The sequence below is a fragment of the Rhodnius prolixus genome, unplaced genomic scaffold (genome assembly GCF_049639745.1).
Source record: "Rhodnius prolixus isolate KJV_2025 unplaced genomic scaffold, Rpr scaffold_2, whole genome shotgun sequence".
Classification (NCBI taxonomy): domain Eukaryota; kingdom Metazoa; phylum Arthropoda; class Insecta; order Hemiptera; family Reduviidae; genus Rhodnius; species Rhodnius prolixus.
The window spans coordinates 27103945-27122880 of record NW_027411592.1 but is presented as its reverse complement, the minus strand read 5'-3'; the positions used below and the strand labels follow the sequence as shown (position 1 = coordinate 27122880).

General features: G+C 33.7%; 1 protein-coding gene and 1 long non-coding RNA gene across 18 annotated transcripts in view; one reads left to right on the top strand and one right to left on the bottom strand.

The window, feature by feature from the left end:
• LOC141449342 (H(+)/Cl(-) exchange transporter 7-like) overlaps positions 1-18936 on the top strand; it is a 131088-nt gene that overhangs the window by 86492 nt on the left and 25660 nt on the right. For 10 of the 17 annotated variants that reach the window (XR_012455466.1, XR_012455465.1, XM_074118681.1 and 7 more), the window contains 4 exons: positions 778-990; positions 3633-3776; positions 3872-3961; positions 6907-6987. Coding sequence is in view for 14 of the 17 variants with exons in the window: in XM_074118681.1 (XP_073974782.1) it covers positions 778-990; positions 3633-3776; positions 3872-3961; positions 6907-6987 (528 nt within the window). In the remaining 3 variants the exon portion in view is untranslated. Of the gene's footprint in view, positions 1-777; positions 991-3632; positions 3777-3871; positions 3962-6906; positions 6988-13494; positions 13659-18936 lie in introns of those variants that run through there. The other 7 variants (XR_012455467.1, XM_074118688.1, XM_074118683.1 and 4 more) reach the window with 6 other exon arrangements.
• On the bottom strand, positions 844-2218 carry LOC141449346 (uncharacterized). Its single transcript, XR_012455469.1, has 4 exons — positions 1775-2218; positions 1245-1346; positions 1066-1090; positions 844-982 (listed from the first exon to the last, which is right to left on the bottom strand). It is a non-coding gene; the product is annotated as an uncharacterized lncRNA (long non-coding RNA).

The following is an 18936-nucleotide window of genomic DNA, read 5'->3' as shown; positions in this document are numbered from 1 at the left end:
AGGTTCACCAATGTTGTAAAACAGATTTTCGGATACCTGGATCTGTCCATTTTTTCTATTTTTAACAACCAATTTAACGTTAATTTCAAAACAAACAGGCTTAAATTGACATCACCAGTTTCTATTGAGGAAATGAGGAGTACTTTGGTTAACATTCAAGGTCCTTTTAATAAATCTGCATTGTACAGCGTCCAAATCCTCTAGATATCTAAGGCGCCATATAGGGGCACCATACAACAAAGCATTTCTAATTATTGAATTAAAAAGATACATTTTTGATTCCCAAGATTTTAAATTATTTTTATAAAAAATATTAAACCATTGCAGAGTTGGCCTTCCTAACCGCTTCATCTTTAGCTTCTTAAAAAAGTAAAGATCTAGAAAATGTAACACCCAAATAATTAAAGTAGGAAACCACCTCCAGCCTAGAAGAACCAAAGTAAAATCTTCGGACAAGCGTTGATTCATAATGGGACTCAGTGCTCTACCTTGCATTTTTATAAGGAAACGTAAACATATTTACTAACAGTTCGTGCACATATAAATACCAACAATGAATAAGTATGAAACTAATCAGAGTTAACGTGAAAAGAGGAACCAACAGTAATTGCTAATACGGCTAGGTACTTTTTTAAGTTCTTTTTTCAGAAAGCCTTGGAGAGCGAAAAAGTATATTGATGGTAGAGAAGAAGTTAGATTATTTTTGTCTGTCTAATTCTGGTCCACATAAACTGCTTTACTCCACATTTTTTATTTATAATTTTAAAACGTTTACAGCCCATCTATCATTCTGAATGTCTGATGAAAGGAATGCCATTTTTAGAAAGAAAGGTTCCACCAAACTGTTCTTGGATTCAAGTACGAAATATAATGAATAAAAACGTAGTAGCTTTACCACAAGTTACAACTGTTGGAGCTATTGTGCATGTTTTAAAAAATACCAAACATAATGGATTTCCTGTGGTTGATCCAGACTTCAATTCTGAAGAGGTAAATGAAATTAAATTCTGATTAAGTAATAATACAAATAATATTTCAAGAATTTGAATATTCAAAAAGACTTACAGAATTAAAACTGAAGTACGTTTTTCTGAAAAACGAACAAATATTTAAGTTATATAAATTACTTAATTGGCATTCTCTTGGAGCTCTTTGTCCGCTGAGTAATCAAGTAATGATTGATAAAGGCTTTATTATTGTTAATTATTTACACATAAATCAAACAGCATTCAACCAAAATTTACCTCCAGCTGCCGGCCGTTAGATTTTTCTTCCCTAGAACCTTCTGATGCCTCACTGTCGGAGTGATGAATTGCCCATCACTAAACACTGTCCAGAGGCCGGCTCTGAAAAAGGTTTCAGGTGCCAATAACCTCAGAAATAGATACGTCTTAAATTTTTATGTATATTTACACTAGTTTAACATAATAATATTAATAACATCTTAACTTAATCACGGACAGAAGCATAGTTTTTTGTATTAATTAAAATAATGTACAATCCCAAAGCTTCAGTTGCGACTTTCCTAAACATCCCACAGTGCATTTATAGTGAATATGTTGTAAGAGTGATGTACAGTGGAGTCTATATTATTATAAGGAGGACAATCTTAAAAGTTCTCATTTTTTCACTAAACTTATCTCTCGATTTTACATGACAATTCTAATTTTATAAAAGTAGAAAATGGCACAAATGATTACAATGTTTTCACAGAGAAGATACTACCCTGTCACAAGAGCTGCTCAATAAATATTTGGTGCTAAAAAAAACAAACCTTTTTTAAAGTAATAATTTCTTGCCGACCCGTTTATAACCTAACAAACACACAATGGTTAGGCTACGAATGCTGACAATTGAACTGAATCTTGAATGTCTGTTGACTCATCAAGCTGTATGGCAAATTTTGTGTTTTGTTTAATTCTTTCCATTAATTGTTGAAACAGGTTCTCAGCAATTTTTGTAATCCTTTTACAAACTATATCACTTGATTATGGAATTTTACGCAGTTCATCTGCAGATCTGCACACTTTTTTCCATGTACCAACTTAGTAACTATAAATACTATGGGCTTTAGAAGTTCCTCACCAATTGTAAAATTAAAAATGATGCTTCATAGGACGCTAATAAGTATTTTTCTTGGACCGTAACATATTTTTCAAAACTTAGTTTTTCTTTTTTTGAATCTCTCAAAAGCTTTTCAAAATATTCGACTGTTTTATTTGAGTGGGTAGGTATGAGGTGTCATTCGATTCGTAATTTTATGCAGATGTGCCTCTTGGGGGTCTCGAGCTGCACATTGAATGGGAGAGGAGTTAGCATCATGTATGTGTGGCCCCCTCCAAAATTATTATTACTAATAACTCTGTAAATCTTAGTCCGATTTTGATAAAATTTAGCAAGAAGAAGTGGTTAAAGCTCCCCTACGTGACTTTAAAGTGCCATCTGCTCTTACACTACTAATACTACTACTAGTACTAATAGTACTACTGGCGCTAATGACCTCAGCTGTTGATGCGCAAAAAAAAAAAAAAAAAAAATAGTACTACTAATAGGAAGTACTGCAATCGTTCAAATTATCGACGCGTGAATAGATTTACGTCATTAAATTGACATTCGATTCGAAATTTTATGTGGATATAGCTTTTATGGATCTCGACATCTACAACATTAGAAACGAGTTTGCCTCACTTAAGTAAGGCCCCTTTTAATAATCAATCACCTTCGACGAATTTTGATAAAATTCGAGGAAGAATTGGTTTGAGTTTTAGTGCGTCACATAAAAAGTACCATCCTACTCTTACAGCTATTAAAGATAATTATTGCCATCGTGCGTATTTGAAGTTTACCTTTACCTTTTAGGGAGAAGTACTGCAAACACAGATTAATTTTTCTTACTCGTCTTAAAAGGAAGTGGTGCAATCGCAGTTGAATTTTCCCATTTATCTAATAATCTATAATAATCAAACTATTAATCACAAGTAAAAATAAATACGTTATAAAAAATAAAAAATATGAATAAAAAATTCATAAACCTTTTTAAAAAATGCTTACACCAACAACAATGATTTTATTTTTTTAATTTATTTACTTTTATTTTTTAAATGAAATCTTCGGTTTAAGTTCATTCTTCGATTAAAGTGATTGTTACATTATGTAGAAGTGAAGCGTTATTAATAATAGGTAATAATTAATCTGGGTTAATTAAAACTGTCCGGTAGGACATTTGTAAAAGGGTTGATCGTCAAAAACCTACGTTGAGACCCTATTTTTCTACTAATAAATGAAGTGGAGAGCTCTTTAAGGAGACTGCGGAAAATCACATTAGATCACCAAGCAGAGGACCGGTTAAACGGATTAACAATTTGAATAAACATAATAATGTTGTTTATGATTTCAACTGATTGAAATAATCAATACTTGAAATGTTTCCGTGCACCTAAGGACTTTTTTTCAATAATTATTGCCAGTTATTTATTTATGAATACTACTATTTCTTTACTTTGTCTGTGTTTTCCCGGTTATCACTTAGCTGTGTCTCCCATAGAGTGCAAGCAGGGATGCCCATGTTCTGGAGTATAATAATTTTATTACTCACTTATGATTTTTTATTTATTTATTTATTTTTTGTTTAGGAAGGAATTGACTCTTACGGACAGTTATTGGGATTAGTGTTAAGGAGCAAATTGTTAATAATTTTGAAAAATAAATTATATGGAAAGGAGTCTTTTCATGGAACTTTGAATATTCTAAGAAATCAATTCGACACGAATCTCGAGGTTAAAACTCCTTATTCATTTGAAATTATGTTTCTATAAACACTTTTCTAATTATCGTAATCTTAAAAGTTATGTTTAATTCTGGCATGTTTTAGTTAGGAGATATTAGATTTGTAAAAGGAGAAGAAAAGAAAACAGTTGATCTGGGCCGATTTATGAATCCATCTCCAATGTTTGTTCAAATGGTAATCTCTAGCATGATTTCATTTAAGCTTCGCAGAAGCGCGACTAAGTTGAATATAAAAAGAAAAGTTAAAAGCATACTGAGGTTTTTAAGGAGCAAACTCGTGAACTGCCGATTATTAAAAGATTGTGAAAGCCTCTCCTATTGAGGATGTATCCCTTCCACCTACAACACTTCTATCTTGTTCTCTTCTAAACCCCGCGGAAAATTCAACCTGGGAAGGCCCTCCAAAGCTGTTCCCTCTTCATTGCCTCCTCTATATAAGGAACCGTTTCGGAAAAAGTAGCTGCTTATCCCAAAATCCTTCCGATCCCTGGAAGATGTCTTCGAAGTTAAAATTTAGGCGAAGTAAATGACGAAATTTATAAACTTAGAATAGTTCATATTTTTTAGCAGAAAATGCGAGATAAAATCTTTCTAAGTTGGATCTACAAAAGTTAAAAACTTATACTTTGTGGTATGTAGAGGTAGTTTAGATTGGAATAGAACTATGGAGTTGGCCGACGGCTCGTCTGTAACAGAAATATCATAGAATTTTGACCAAGTCATCTTATAACTTTCTAATAATGTTAATGCAAGTCTTTATACCAAAATGATTAACCCATGGTTGGTCCGAAATGAATGAAAAATAAATTAGAAGGTTATTAGACTGCACGTAGATACAAAAAAAAAAAATCAGTAATCATTGTTTTTAGGTTTAACAATCAATTTTTTGTTTTAATTAATGGAGAATGCTGATATGAAGAATATTAAAGGTCTTCATTTTATAAACCGCCGCTAGGTAGCATGATAGTGCCAGTTACTTTAGGCTAACTTTAGCAAGAGAGTTTCATACCAAAAAGAAAGTGAAGTTCCTCAATTATCTACCCTTGGTATATTCTACTATATTCCATATTATTAAACGAACATCTGTGCTTAGTTCTATCTGTAACAGAGCTACAAAGTAATATAAGGAGTTACATGTACATATTCTTTTCTTTCCAAGTTTTATAAACTGCCAGTAGATAGTATTCAAGTGCTTTGCTAGTTCTTCTTTTCCACTTTTTTTTTATAAGCATTGTACTGGATTTTTAACTATCAAGATTTACCTTTAGTAAAATAATTAACTCAAAGTATTAAACAGAATAGGTGCTACTTTAATTGAGAGTGTTGACCACCAAACTTAGGAAAGTTAGACTTGGCTGCAGATCTTGGAGTGATTTCATTTTTGTGTTAGGAGAAACTTATACTAAGAGTCCATCTTTGATCGCGACATTTGATATGTAGTTGAAAATAATAAACCCCGTCTGAAAATGAGGCATTTCCATTTCAGAGAAGGGGTTATTTAGTGAGTATGGCACTGTACTCAGTTCGAGTCAAGCTGCCTGCACTTAGACTTTCCTTTCCTAGAGAGATGATGCACAGATGAGTTCGTTACAAGAAAATATTGTCCGAATGTTGCTAATGACCACTTTTATTTACTTTTAGTTACTTGATTGTAACTTGACTTACTTTTTTTTTAACAAAACTTTGCTAATTGTTTAGATGCATAAAATTGAATTTGTAGTTACCCAGAAAACATTATTGTCTTCTCTTAAAGGAGGTGCTATATCATTTCCTGATTACTTTTTCTCTAAAATTCAAAGGTGTGATTAGTTTAGGTCTCTACTAAGCTAGTGTTGAAGCTCGTTGCTTAATTAGTTAAAAAAATATGTCTTTCAACCGTCTCTTCGATGTAGAAGAAATCTTACACCACATTGAACCATCCTTTAATAGACTTGGTGTTTCATAAAAAAATTTTAGGAGTCACTTATATTGAACCTTTCCTTAAATAGTACTTTATAAAAGATGGCTTGGGCCACATATTTTTATCACATTAAAACTTTTCTTAACTGGCTTTATAACATTTGATGGGGGTAATTCCCATTAAGCTTAAAAAGTGGTTTTTGCAGTTTAGATAAATAGTTGTCTCCATTTTTGAGAAATCACCCAAAAATGAAAGACGATTCTATTTTGTTGCACTTTATTATGTATAATACATCTGTATTATATCAAATATTACTGCATTCTATACAATACATATGCCTCTTTGCCTGTCACACCAAAACGGCAAATCACATGAACTTTACATTGTGTATTTGTTTTAAGTACCAAACGTTGGAAAGCGCTGGAGTAAGAAATGCCCAGTGGAAGAGCCACTTTATCGAATCGATTTCAGGTGTTTTCTTACTTTGAACTTGGCACACCAAGTGCAATACTAAAAATTTTATAACTTAATTTTGAGAATTCAGCCAAGCGCAATTCAGTCAGGCTTTCTTCTAACTCAGGTCATTTCAATATAATGTACGATCTACGAGTATACTGAGTTACAATTTACATTCGAAATATATCTTGTTATAATCTGAATAGATTTTTTTCATTTTTTAAGTTTTTTTTTTAAAAGTCGTTTGTAATGATTTTGTTTAAATATTTTATACATTACAATGTGTTGATCTATCATTTTCATTTTAGATTGTAGAGATGGTGAGCAATTAATTAATTCTATTATGTTCAAATGAAACATTTTTCTTAGAATTTTTTTGTAAGCGGTTTTGTTCAGAACGGCTAAGCTGTTTCCTAAAGTGCCGTTTGGATGTTATCAACGTTTTCAAGCGTTTATGACTTCTAAGAATAGAAAATATCTAAATTCTGAATCGGGAGATTATCATCTACCCGCTAGTCAAAACGGATTTTTCTAGTTTTTGTAAGTTTCTAGTTAATTGCATAAAGATTTGATTTGAAATTGGATGCAATGGATGTTTAGGCCTTTAAGGTTGGCTTGCAACATTTTCTCTGATAAAATGTGATAAGAAAGTTCGTGTAAGTGTTCACTCCAAATTGTTCCTTTATAGTTAGTTATAACCTACATATAAGAACTAGTAAGCGTAATAATTAAGAGTCGAAATTCAATTTCCGTAATATTTGCAGGAGACGTCATTCTCCACAGTGTATGCTTTGATGGCCGGATTGGGAATGAGGCACTTATTGGTTGTGAATCAATCAAATGAGGTAAATATTACGAGTGATTAATTAAGTGATGGCTGTGCATTGAAATCTGAACTTTACTTCAGCAAGTTCACTTTTAGATTTAAAATTGTATTATTGCTTCTAATATTCGCACAAGTCGATAAGTTTCTTGATATTTATTGGTTAATTTCTGAAACATCACTTTTCCAAATATTTCGAAACTGAACATGTGCTTTCTTTAATGACTGATGTATTAAAACTGTCCGGTAGGACAGTTGTATAACGGTTGACCATCAAAAACTGCACGAAAAAGTGTAACGTTGAAAAACACCCAACTTTGACAATTTTTTTCTATTTTTCTATAAAAGATAAAATTCCCAAATTTTCTTTAAATCTTACTCCAAATTCTCCTTTATAACTATAATTTTTTTGCAACCACCCAGATCTAATAGGTTTCGAAAAAAAAGTTGCCGAAAATGAGCAAAAACGGCTTTTTCAAAAAATGTTCTTGTTCTTGTTCTTCTTGTTGTTCTTGTTGTTACCTTTTTTGTAAACAACGTAGCGCCTAAACGCGTGAACCGATTTTCATGAATGAGGTGTCATTCGATTCGGAACTTTATGTAGATGTGCCTTTTGGGGGTCTCGGCCCTGTACATCGAATGGGAGAGGAGTTAGCCCCCTTTATGTAAGGCCCCCTCCAAAATTATTATTACTAATTACTCTGTAAATCTTGGCCCTATTTTGATAAAATTTGGTAGGATGATAGGGTTAGGGCTCCCCTACCTAACAATAAAGCGACGATCTGCTCTTACACTTGTTAAGGGAAAGTATAGCAATCGTTTCAAATTATCGACACGTGAACCGATTTTCATGAATGGAGTGTCAATCGAATCGAAATTTTGTACAGATTTGTACTTTAAAAGTCTCGACGCTATGCCTCATAAGGAGGGGAGTTTGCCCCACCCAAATAAGGCCCTTTCTAAAACTATTATTACCAATATTTCTACAAAGCTTAACCCGATTTTGATAAAATTTAGCACGAAGAAGTGATTAAAGCTCCTCTACGTGGCTGTGAAGTGCCATCATGCTCTTACACCTACTAAGAGGAAGTGCTGCAATCGTTAAAATTATCAATGAGTGAACCGATTTACATCAATGAATTGTCGTTCGATTCAAAATCTTTGCCTTTTAGAAAGAAGTACTGTAATCGCAGTTTATTTTTCTTGCTCCTCTTAAAAGGAAGTACTGAAATCGCAGTTTAATTTTGCTATTTACGTACAAATACCTTCCTATTTTATATAAAAAGGCTTTCTCAAAAAAATTGTTATTGAGGATGGTTTGGGGACCGCAACTATAACCATTCTTTAAAAAGATCTCTCCAGTGGTAGTTACGGTTCCGATTTAACACCTTATCAGGTTATAATGATAGAATAGCTTATTCCAAATTTTAAAAAAATCCAATCTGTAAAGCAGATATGTAACTTTGCTAATAGACAAAAAGGAAAATCTGTCCAAAAGGTACAAAAATCTCCTTAACAAAAACTTACAGTTTAAAAAGTTAAGTATAAGGGTTGATTAAACGCCAAAAGGTACACAAATCAGCAAGTACCCAACATTTCATTAATACTTCATTGATATCTCCTTAACAAAAACTTACAGTTTAAAATGTTAAGTATAAGGGTTGATTAAACGCCAAAAGGTACACAAATCAGCGAGTACCCAACATTTCATTAATACCTCATTAATACTTAAGTAATTCTACTGCATTAATTTTCATTAATAAGTTATTTTTTAGATTTTATTAGATATCACAGACCCTTATGCTGGCCATTTTCGTCTACAAAATATATGTTCAAGTAGCACTGTAGATTGACTGTAATATCTAGTTATTTATAATAATCAAACTATTAATTACAGGTTAAAAAGAAAAACGTTATAAAAAATAAAATAAAAATATGAGGCTAAAAAATTCAAAACCTTGTTTAAAAAAATGCTTACACCAACAAACATCAATGATTTTGTTTATTTTATTTATTTTTATTTCTTAAATAAAAATCGTCGGTTTAAGTTCATTCTTCGATTAAAGTAATTGTTATTTTATGAAGTAGTCAAACGTTTATAATAATAGGTAATAATTATCTGGCTTTATCGCAAATAATATAGTTTTCTTCAATTACATTCTCCATCTAGGTGTTCTTCCCACAATGTTGTATATATGTAATATAAAGTAAATAAGATATGCATTTATTTAGGACAGCTAATTATTCCAGTATTTTACTATAAGTAAAATTAGGGGACTAAATTAAATTACAATAGAGAAATGAATAATTATTGTTTAATAATCTACTTGTTATTAACTGTGTGTTAATTGTGCTCACGAATATTTCGGTAAGACGAATTCAAGACAGTAGCCTACTCTAACTTTGTCTTTTTCTACTTTAACATGCATGTACGTATATGTGATTTATCATAATTATAACAAAAAAATAATATAAATGAAGTGGCCAGCATAAGGGTCTGTGATATCTAATAAAATCTAAAAAATAACTTATTAATGAAAATTAATGCAGTAGAATTACTTAAATATTAATGAGGTATTAATGAAATGTTGGGTACTCGCTGATTTGTGTACCTTTTGGCGTTTAATCAACCCTTATACTTAACATTTTAAACTGTAAGTTTTTGTTAAGGAGATTTTTGTACCTTTTGGATAGATTTTCCTTTTTGTCTATTTTACAAAGTTACATATCTGCTTTACAGATTTTTTTAAAATTTGGAATAAGCAATTCTATCATTATAACCTGATAAGGTGTTAACTACCACTGGAGAGATCTTTTTAAAAAATGATTGTAGTTGCGGCTCCCAAACCATCCTCAATAACAATTTTTTTGAGAAAGCGTTTTGAATAACATAGGAAGGTATTTGTACGTAAATAGCAAAATTAAACTGCGATTTCAGTACTTCCTTTTAAGAGGAGTAAGAAAAATAAACTAGGATTGCAGTACTTCTCCCTAAAAGGCAAAGAGGCAAAGATTTTTTAATCGAACAATTCATTGATTTAAATCGGTTCACTCATTGATAATTTAAACGGTTGCAGTACTTCCTCTTAGTAGGAGCAAGAGAATCAGCAACGTAGAGGAACTTTAACCACTTATTCGAGCTGAATTTCATCAAAATCGGACTAAGCGTTATAGAAATATTGGTAATAATAGTTTTAGAAAGGGCCTTATTTGGGTGGGGCAAACTCCCCTCCTTATGAGGCACGGTGCCGAGACTTTTAAAGTGCAAATCTGTAAAAAATTTTGATTCGAATGACACTTCATTCATAAAAATCGGTTCACGTGTCGATAATTTGAAACGATTGCTATACTTCCCCTTAACAAGTGTAAGAGCTGATCGCCGCTTTAATGTTACGTAGGGGAGCCCTAACCCTATCATCCTAACAAATTTTATCAAAATCGGGCCAAGATTTACAGAGTAATTAGTAATAATAATTTTGGAGGGGGCCTTACATAAAGGGGGCTAACTCCTCTCCCATTCGATGTACAGCGTCGGGACCCCCAGAAGGCACATCTACATAAAATATTGAATCGAATGACACCTCATTCATGAAAATCGGTTCACGCGTTTTGGCGCTATGTTGTTTACAAAAAAGGTAACAACAAGAACAACAACAACAAGAACAACAAGAACAAGAACAAGAACATTTTTTGAAAAAGCCGTTTTTGCTCATTTTCGGCAACTTTTTTCTCGAAACCTATTAGATCTGGGAGGTTGCAAAAAAATTACAGTTATAAAGGAGGGTTTGTAGTAAGATTTAAAGAAAATTTGGGAATTTTATCTTTTATAGAAAAAGAGAAAAAAATTGTCAAAGTTGGGTGTTTTTCAACGTTACGCTTTTTCGTGCAGTTTTTGATGGTCAACCCTTATATACTTCATTGATATTATTTAAGTAATTTTACCGCATTAATTTTCATTAATATTTTTTAAGAATTTATTAGATGTCACATACCCTTATGCTGGCCAGTTCATTCATAATAGTTATAATTGTGATAAAATGTATATTATATCTTCGTATAAATAGGTACTTTATTTTAACTCTATTCCAAATTATTCTTCTGATTCTGAAGTTGTCACATATACATGCATGTTAAATTAGAAAAAGACAAATTTAGAGTCGGCTACTGTTTAAATTTGAATCACGGAGGATTTAAAGCAATATTTCAGTCTTGAATTCGTCTTACCGAAATATTCGTGAGGACAAATAACACACAGTTAATAACAAGTAGATTATTCAACATTATTTATTCATTTCTCAATTGTAATTTAATTTAGTTCCCCTAATTTTACTTATGGTAAAATACTGGAATAATTAGCTGTCCTAAAAATATGCATATCTTATTTATTTTATATTACATATACACAACATTGTGGGAAGAACACCTAGATGGAGAATGTAATTGAAGAAAACTATATTATTTACGATAAAGCCAGATTGACTACTACATAAAGTAACAATTACTTTAATCGCAGAATGAACTTAAACCGACGATTTTTATTTAAAAATAAAAATAAATAAAATCATTGATGTAAGTTGGTGTAAGCAATTTTTAATAAAGTTTATGAATTTTTTAGCCTCATATTTTTTTATTTTTATAACGTTTTCTTTTTCACCAGTGATTAATAGTTTGATTATTATAGATAAATAGATATTACAGTCAATCTAAGTTAAATGGTGTGCTACTTGAACAAATATTTTGTAGATGAAAATGGCCAGCATAAGGGTATGTGACATCTAATAAATTCTTAAAAAATATTAATGAAAATTAATGCGGTAAAATTACTTAAATAATATCAATGAAGTATTAATGAAATGTTGGGTACTTGCTGATTTGTGTACCTTTTGGCGTTTAATCAACCCTTATACTTAACTTTTTAAACTGTAAGTTTTTGTTTAGGAGATCATGAGGTTGCTATAGGTGTGCGGTGGTTATATTATACTGTGGTTATAAAAAGCATCTGTTTACTTTTTAAGAGTTTTTTTTTTAAAGTCGTTTGTAATGATTTTCTTTAAATATTTTATACATTACAATGTGTTGATCTATCATTTTCATTTTAGATTGCAGTGATGGTGAGCAATTAATTAATTCTATTATGTTCAAATAAAACATTTTTCTTAGAATTTTTTTATTTGTAAGCGTTACTCATTAGTTGATGAGTTAGTTTACATAATAACCGAACCACTAAGGTAGAATATATTCTTGAAAAATTTGGTCTTGTTGGGAAACAAATATTTCCAAAATACAGTACATGTACAATGTGATAAATGAAAAACTCAGATTAACTAAAACCGGATAAAAGTCATTTTTAGCCAATCTGACAGCGCAAATTTTAAAAATTGTATGCTGAATATTCTATTGCAAATAGAGGTGTGAGTGAATGATAAAATAATTGCAACCATGTGCTACTTGCACCCACAGTTGGTATGAATAGTTTACCACCAGACTGAATGTGTCGCTTCTAGCCGAGGATGGTGTACGTTGGAATATTAACCACCACTGCAGAAGTTTTGTATTATTACAAGTGATGACACACAAAATTTACCCAAACTCCTTTTTGTCAATTGTATTGATGAATAAAAGAAGATCTTTTTGTGGTAAATCAGTTTATTGTCCCAATTTCTTCCACCTCACTTGCTATGGTGCTCCGGCGAAACAGGCAGAATAGAAGTTTTGCCAATCCAGCTTTGGGTAAGCTGAATCAAGTTGAATCAAAATTTACGAGTGCTGAGGCCGTAGAGGTCGATGCGCCAAAAAACAAATTAATAAGAAATAAATAAGGGAAGGGATTAGCTATGAGGTTAGCATACTGGACTCCCACGCGGAGGTCCCGGGTTCGAATCCAGCAGCTGACCCTTAGATTTTCTCTTCCTAGGAGCTTCTTACAGCTCACTGTCCGGTGATGGACAGTGTTGTCTGTAACGAGAGAACACTGTCCGGAGGCCGGCAGTGCACTGGAAAAAGCTCCGGGCGCTAATGACCTCAGCTGTTGATGCGCAAAAAAAAAAAAAAAAAAAAAAAAAAAAAAAAATAAGAAATAAATAAAAATAGTTTTTTGTACTTGCAAAATACTGGAATTTGGATTGCTTCTCTTTTTCAATTTATCTGGTCTTTTAATATTTTCGTTATGTGCAGTTCTTGGACTTAAATTAAATAATTAATCCAGAAATGTGGATGGTTTCTCCAAAGCTGATCTAAGCATTACAATATTCTATGAGTGTCCTCTAAAAAATGCAAAAGCTTTTTATCTCATGTCTTTTTTTTTTATAATTTATCGACAATTACCATTCATCCACTCATTTCGACCGTCATCAACTCATTCTTAAATTCTGTAACATGTACCGAAATTGCATAAAAAGAAATTTGTGGTAAGTTCAGCTTTTTTAATTTCAATTGATTATTATCTAAGTTATATGATCTCAAAAAACATCAAAGAACCGAATAGTCCTTGTGCATTGTAATCTAATTAAAGTATTATTTTACTGCATAGGTTGTAGGCGTAGTAACAAGAAAAGACATTGCTGTACACAAATCTGAAATTACCTGTTGCACTGCTGACACCGAAGTGGTTCCATTAGTTGATGAGTGAAGACTATACACCATATGATAGTTGATATTAGGCCTTAATAAAATAAATAGATTGTCTAAAAATAATGTTCTATTTATTTAATATAAATTAAAAATGTTTCTAAAGAATATGGTGGGGGCTAAAGAAGTAAGGTGTAACGTTCGCCAGGGAAGAGTGGGGTTGTAAATATTGTGTATATCGTAGCTACGGCTAACTGACGGCAGATACCTAATACTCGCGGACCCAAGTGCGTCGTGTGTTCTCCTGTTTCCCTTTGTTACGTTACTATTCCCATTATTCGTAGCTTTTCTCTCTCTCTCAATTAGTTCACCCAAATGAAGTTCTAAGTGCAGCTTTTTTTCTCAAACAAACTGAATCAGCTTAATTTATTGGTTTATATTCTCATGGATTCTGTGTGACCAGCACAGCAGGTAAATTAAAGTAATATTTTTTTCTAAAATTGAAAGTATCTTCTTTTATAAAAAATTATTTTTATTCACGTTTTTGTAGTTTGTAAAAGTGCAAAATCTATTCGAATGAACCGGTTGAAGTTGACAGGCATGTAAAATAATTGAATAACTGTAAATCTCATTTTAACTTTAACAAAAACTTACAGTTTAAAATGTTAAGTATAAGGGTTGATTAAACGCCAAAAGGTACACAAATCAGCTAGTACCCAACATTTCATTGATATTATTTTAAGTAATTTTACTACATTAATTTTCATTAATATTTTTTTGAATTTATTAGATGTTTCACAGACCCTTATGCTGGCCATTTTAATCTGCAAAATATTTGTTCAAGTAGAACACCATTTAACTTAGATTGACTGTAATAAGATAAATAAGATATGCATATTTTTATGACAGCTAACATAATTATTCCAGTATTTTACTATAAGTAAAATTAGAGGGACTACATTAAATTACAATTGAGAAATGAATAATTATTGTTGAATAATTTACTTGATATTACCTACGCGTTATTTGTGCTCACAAATACTTCGGAAAGACGAATTCTAGACTGAAATATTGTTTTAAATCCGTGATTCAAATTTAAATAGTAGCCGACTCTGCCTTTGTCTTTTTTTACTTTAACGTGCATGTACATACATACGATATATGTGACTATTCAGAATAAAGAGCATAATAAAGATAAATCAGAAGAATAATTTGGAATAAAGCTAAAATAAAGTACCTATTTAATTACGAAAATATAATATACATTTTATCATAATTATAACAAAAAAATAAAATATTATGAATGAACAAAGGGAAGGGATTAGCTATGCGGTTAGCATATTGGATTCCCACGTGGAGGTTCCGGGTTCGAATCCAGCTGCTGACCCTTAGATTTTCTCTTTCTAAGAGCTTCTTACAGCTCACTGTCCGGGTGATGGACAGAGTTGTCTGTAACGAGAGAACACTGTCCGGAGGCCGGCAGTGCACTGAAAAAAGCTCCGGGCGCCATTAGTAGATAGGATTTGCCGATTCTGGCACACCTAAAATACAAAATGGCGGCCATCCCCTCCCCTCCCACCCCTCCCCTCCCCTTTTTGACCAATCATCGAACTCGACGACCACTTAGGCCACGCCCCTACCCCCACCCCTCCCCTTTTTGACCAATCATCGAACTCGACGACCACTTAGGCCACGCCCCCTACCCCCACCCCTCTGCTTTTGACCAATCATCGAACTCGACGAGGGCTTTAGGCCACGCCCCTTCCCCCACCCCACCCTTCTTAATCGACCAATCAGCGAATTCGATGACACCCCTTTTACCCCCACTCCTTCCCCCACCCTTATTAATTGACCAATCAGCGAATTCGACGACACCTCATTACCCCCACCCTAGCCCTACTCCTATTACATGACACCTACCTTTTCCCCACCACCTCTAGGTCGTCGTATTCGTTGGCCTCTTAAGCTCCTCCTACAAGATGGCGGCTCTCCTAACAGCTGTAGTACACAAGATGGCCGACCTCGTACCAGCTGATGACCACAAGATGGCGGACCTCATACCTCCACCCCCCTCGCCCATTGATAGACAGGAGGGGATTTTTTTTTTTTAATTATTTTTACTTACCTGGGATTCGATCCTACAACCTTCGTACTGATAGACACGTCATCTGCACCAGTCGGCCACAGTGGTAGTCTCGCTTACTCTAGTTTTGAATGTTCTCTTATGTTTTAACTTAGAATTATTTTTTAAAAAATCTAACCCCCCCCCTTACCAAGATTTTTTTTTTTTTTTATTTAAATTACCCCCATTATCACAAAAATATTCAACTTAAATAAAAATGGATAACCTCACTTTAGGTAATAGAAAAATTATTTACTTACCCCCTCCACCTGGACTGCTTCCGTTGCTGATGACGCGACCTACACTCACTGAAAACTAAACCCGAACTGACACTTGGACTGCGATACTAGCATTAACCCCCCACCACAATTACGTCACACTCTAACTAGCCAATAGAATTGCATCTTTTTTTCCAAATGATTACCTCTCTGGACAGGTCTCTGTAGCAAGCCACCCCCTTTCCCTTCCACATCTTTTATCATACCTGTTAATTTATATATATGCCAACATAGCTGAACATGCTCCAACAAGTCTGGACATGTAGCCAGCTGTTTGAACAGGCAAGTAAAAATAATGATGACTCATACCATTTTCATATCCTCAACGAGCACAAACATGCTCCAACAAGTCTGGACATGTAGCCAGCTGCCTCTTTCGCTTTAACCGTTTTTTTTTTTTGTTATTATGAAGTTAAAAGTAAATTGAACTTTGAACTTTCATATATCTTATTATTATTTCCGTTTACCAACTATACAAACCTGTATGAACATATCATCGGTGTAGTCTCAATATGTGTGATTACCTGAACATGCTCCAACAAGTCCGGACATGTAGCCAGCTGCCTCATTCGCTTTAACCGTTTTTTTTTTTGTTATGTGTGATTACCTGAACATGCTCCAACAAGTACGGACATGTAGCCAGCTGCCTCATTCGCTTTAACCGTTTTTTTTGTTATTATGAAGTTAAAAGTAAATTGAACTTTGAACTTTTTAATAAAATATAAATAAGTTTTAATTAACTTTTCTTTATTTATCACATAATTTGTATATGGCTTAATATTGCTCAACTTGCATGTCTGAGCTTGCCCTGTTTGAATTGGTCAGTAGCTAACTGATGTCTCCCACCCTTGGGCATGACGTCACTTATTGTTAGCCAATGGCATTTCATGTTTTTACTAATAATCGATTATCATAATCGATTCTTCTGATAATATAAAAGTCGCTCCGAATTCTGCTGCGGTCATACAGTGTTTAGTGTTCTCAGTGTCAACAGCTTTTCCAGCATCTTGCCTTCTTTGAACTGTAAGTACTTTTTTTATTAATTTTCAACAAATATATATATATTCGTTTTTTTTTTTGTTTGTTTTTTTATTATTTCACTTCTTTGTATTTCATTTTTATAAGTTTTCAATTTTAATTTCATTTTATATAGTTAATTCTGTTTCTTGTATATATTTCTTTAGTAATATCTTAGTCTAGTTTATATTCTTTATTCATTTTTATTAGTAATTTTGAAATATTCGTGGTTTAAATATATATATATTTGTAGTTATTATTTTGTGTTACTCACTATTTTATTGATAATGGAGTGTCAATATTGTGGAAAAATGTTTTTACGGGGGGACTTTAAGGAACGTCATGAACGCGCTTGCGCCGCAAATGAGCAATCTCGTCAATGTCCAAATTGTAGAGAAAGGTATTCTTCTCGAAAAACGATGCTTGCTCATTTGCGTCGCTGCGGTACTGAAACACCAGTCATGGCAAAACGAGCTCGTATTGAGGCAGCTCAAGGCCATTTGTACGAAGTGGAGTCAGCCTTTGGGAGGACTCTTCGAACTTTTTTCCTTCCAAGTTCCGGGGCAGTAGACGCAATGGAATTTCTAACAGGTCAGATAGAAACATTGCGTCGTCTGCTTCAGGAAGTAATGGCAGACAGCGATTCTCCCCTCAAATATAACTTGGTCTTGGAGGCGACCTTTGAAAACATCAAAGGTGAAACTTGTGATCGCGCCTTCAAGACTAAGAATAAAGTAATTTATGAAGACTCCTCCATAGACGATTCTCTTAATGAGAGCTTCAAGAAGATTGTAGTAGAGATGGAGGAGTCAACACTAAAGGGGAGCGGCTGGTGCCTAAAAGAGTTCGACGGAGTCCTCTTAAAAGTAAATAAATTTACCCCTCTCGGCGGCTGCAGCTTCATTCCCCTTCCTCCTCACATTGCCAACAAAAAGGCTGTTATTAATGTTCAAAATACGGATGACCGGTGTTTTCAGTACGCGATACTCTCTTGCTTCATCACACAGAATCCACAACGCGTTAGTAAGTATGCTAATATAGAGCACAGGTACAATTTTGACTGCATTTCCTTCCCCACTCCTCTCCATGAGGTGAAAAAATTTGAAAAGTACAACAACATCACGATAAATGTTTTCACCCTTGGAGAGAAAGGAAACGTGTACCCTCTAAAAGTGGTAAAGCAGGAGAAGGAAGACCATCGCGATCTCCTTCTTCTGACTTTAGAGAATGGACGGAGCCACTACACTTACATTAAAGATTTTGATAGATTAGTCGTCAGTCAAATTACTGCGCATGGAAAAAGGGTATACGTTTGCAAGCGGTGCTTTACCCATTTCAACATGGATGGTGAAAGCATCGCCGAGCGGGTGAGGGAACATATGAAGTATTGTGGAGTAAATAGACCGACCCGGATTGTATTGCCAGAATGTAACGACGATGGGACCCCTCCAAAAATATCTTTTACAAAAATACAAAACCAAATGAGGGTTCCCTTCGTCGTTTATGCTGATTTTGAGGCAATTTTAAAAAAAATTGATACAAACGGAAATAATGTGGGTCGGTCACACACAACTCCCTACCAGAGCCACCTTCCTATGAGTTTCTGCACTTATGTAAAAGTTGCAGAAGACATACGCCATTGCCTTCCTGCCGATTTTCCTGCGGAACCTTACATCTATACGGGTGAAGATTCCGCAGAGAAATTTATGGCTTACATAAAGGCGGTGGCCGAGAAGGTGGCTCTGGTATACTCCATTAAGCGGCCAATGCTACCCCTGACACCATCTCAGCTGGAAGACTTTAAACGGTCCCCAAAATGTCACCTCTGTAATCTTCCCTTCAACAGAACCGATCCTAAAGTGGCGGATCACGATCACATCACTGGTGTGTATCGTGGTCCTGCTCACAATTCCTGCAATATCCTCTACCGCACTCCTCGTTTCCTTCCCGTCTTCCTCCACAATCTGAGCGGCTATGACGCCCACTT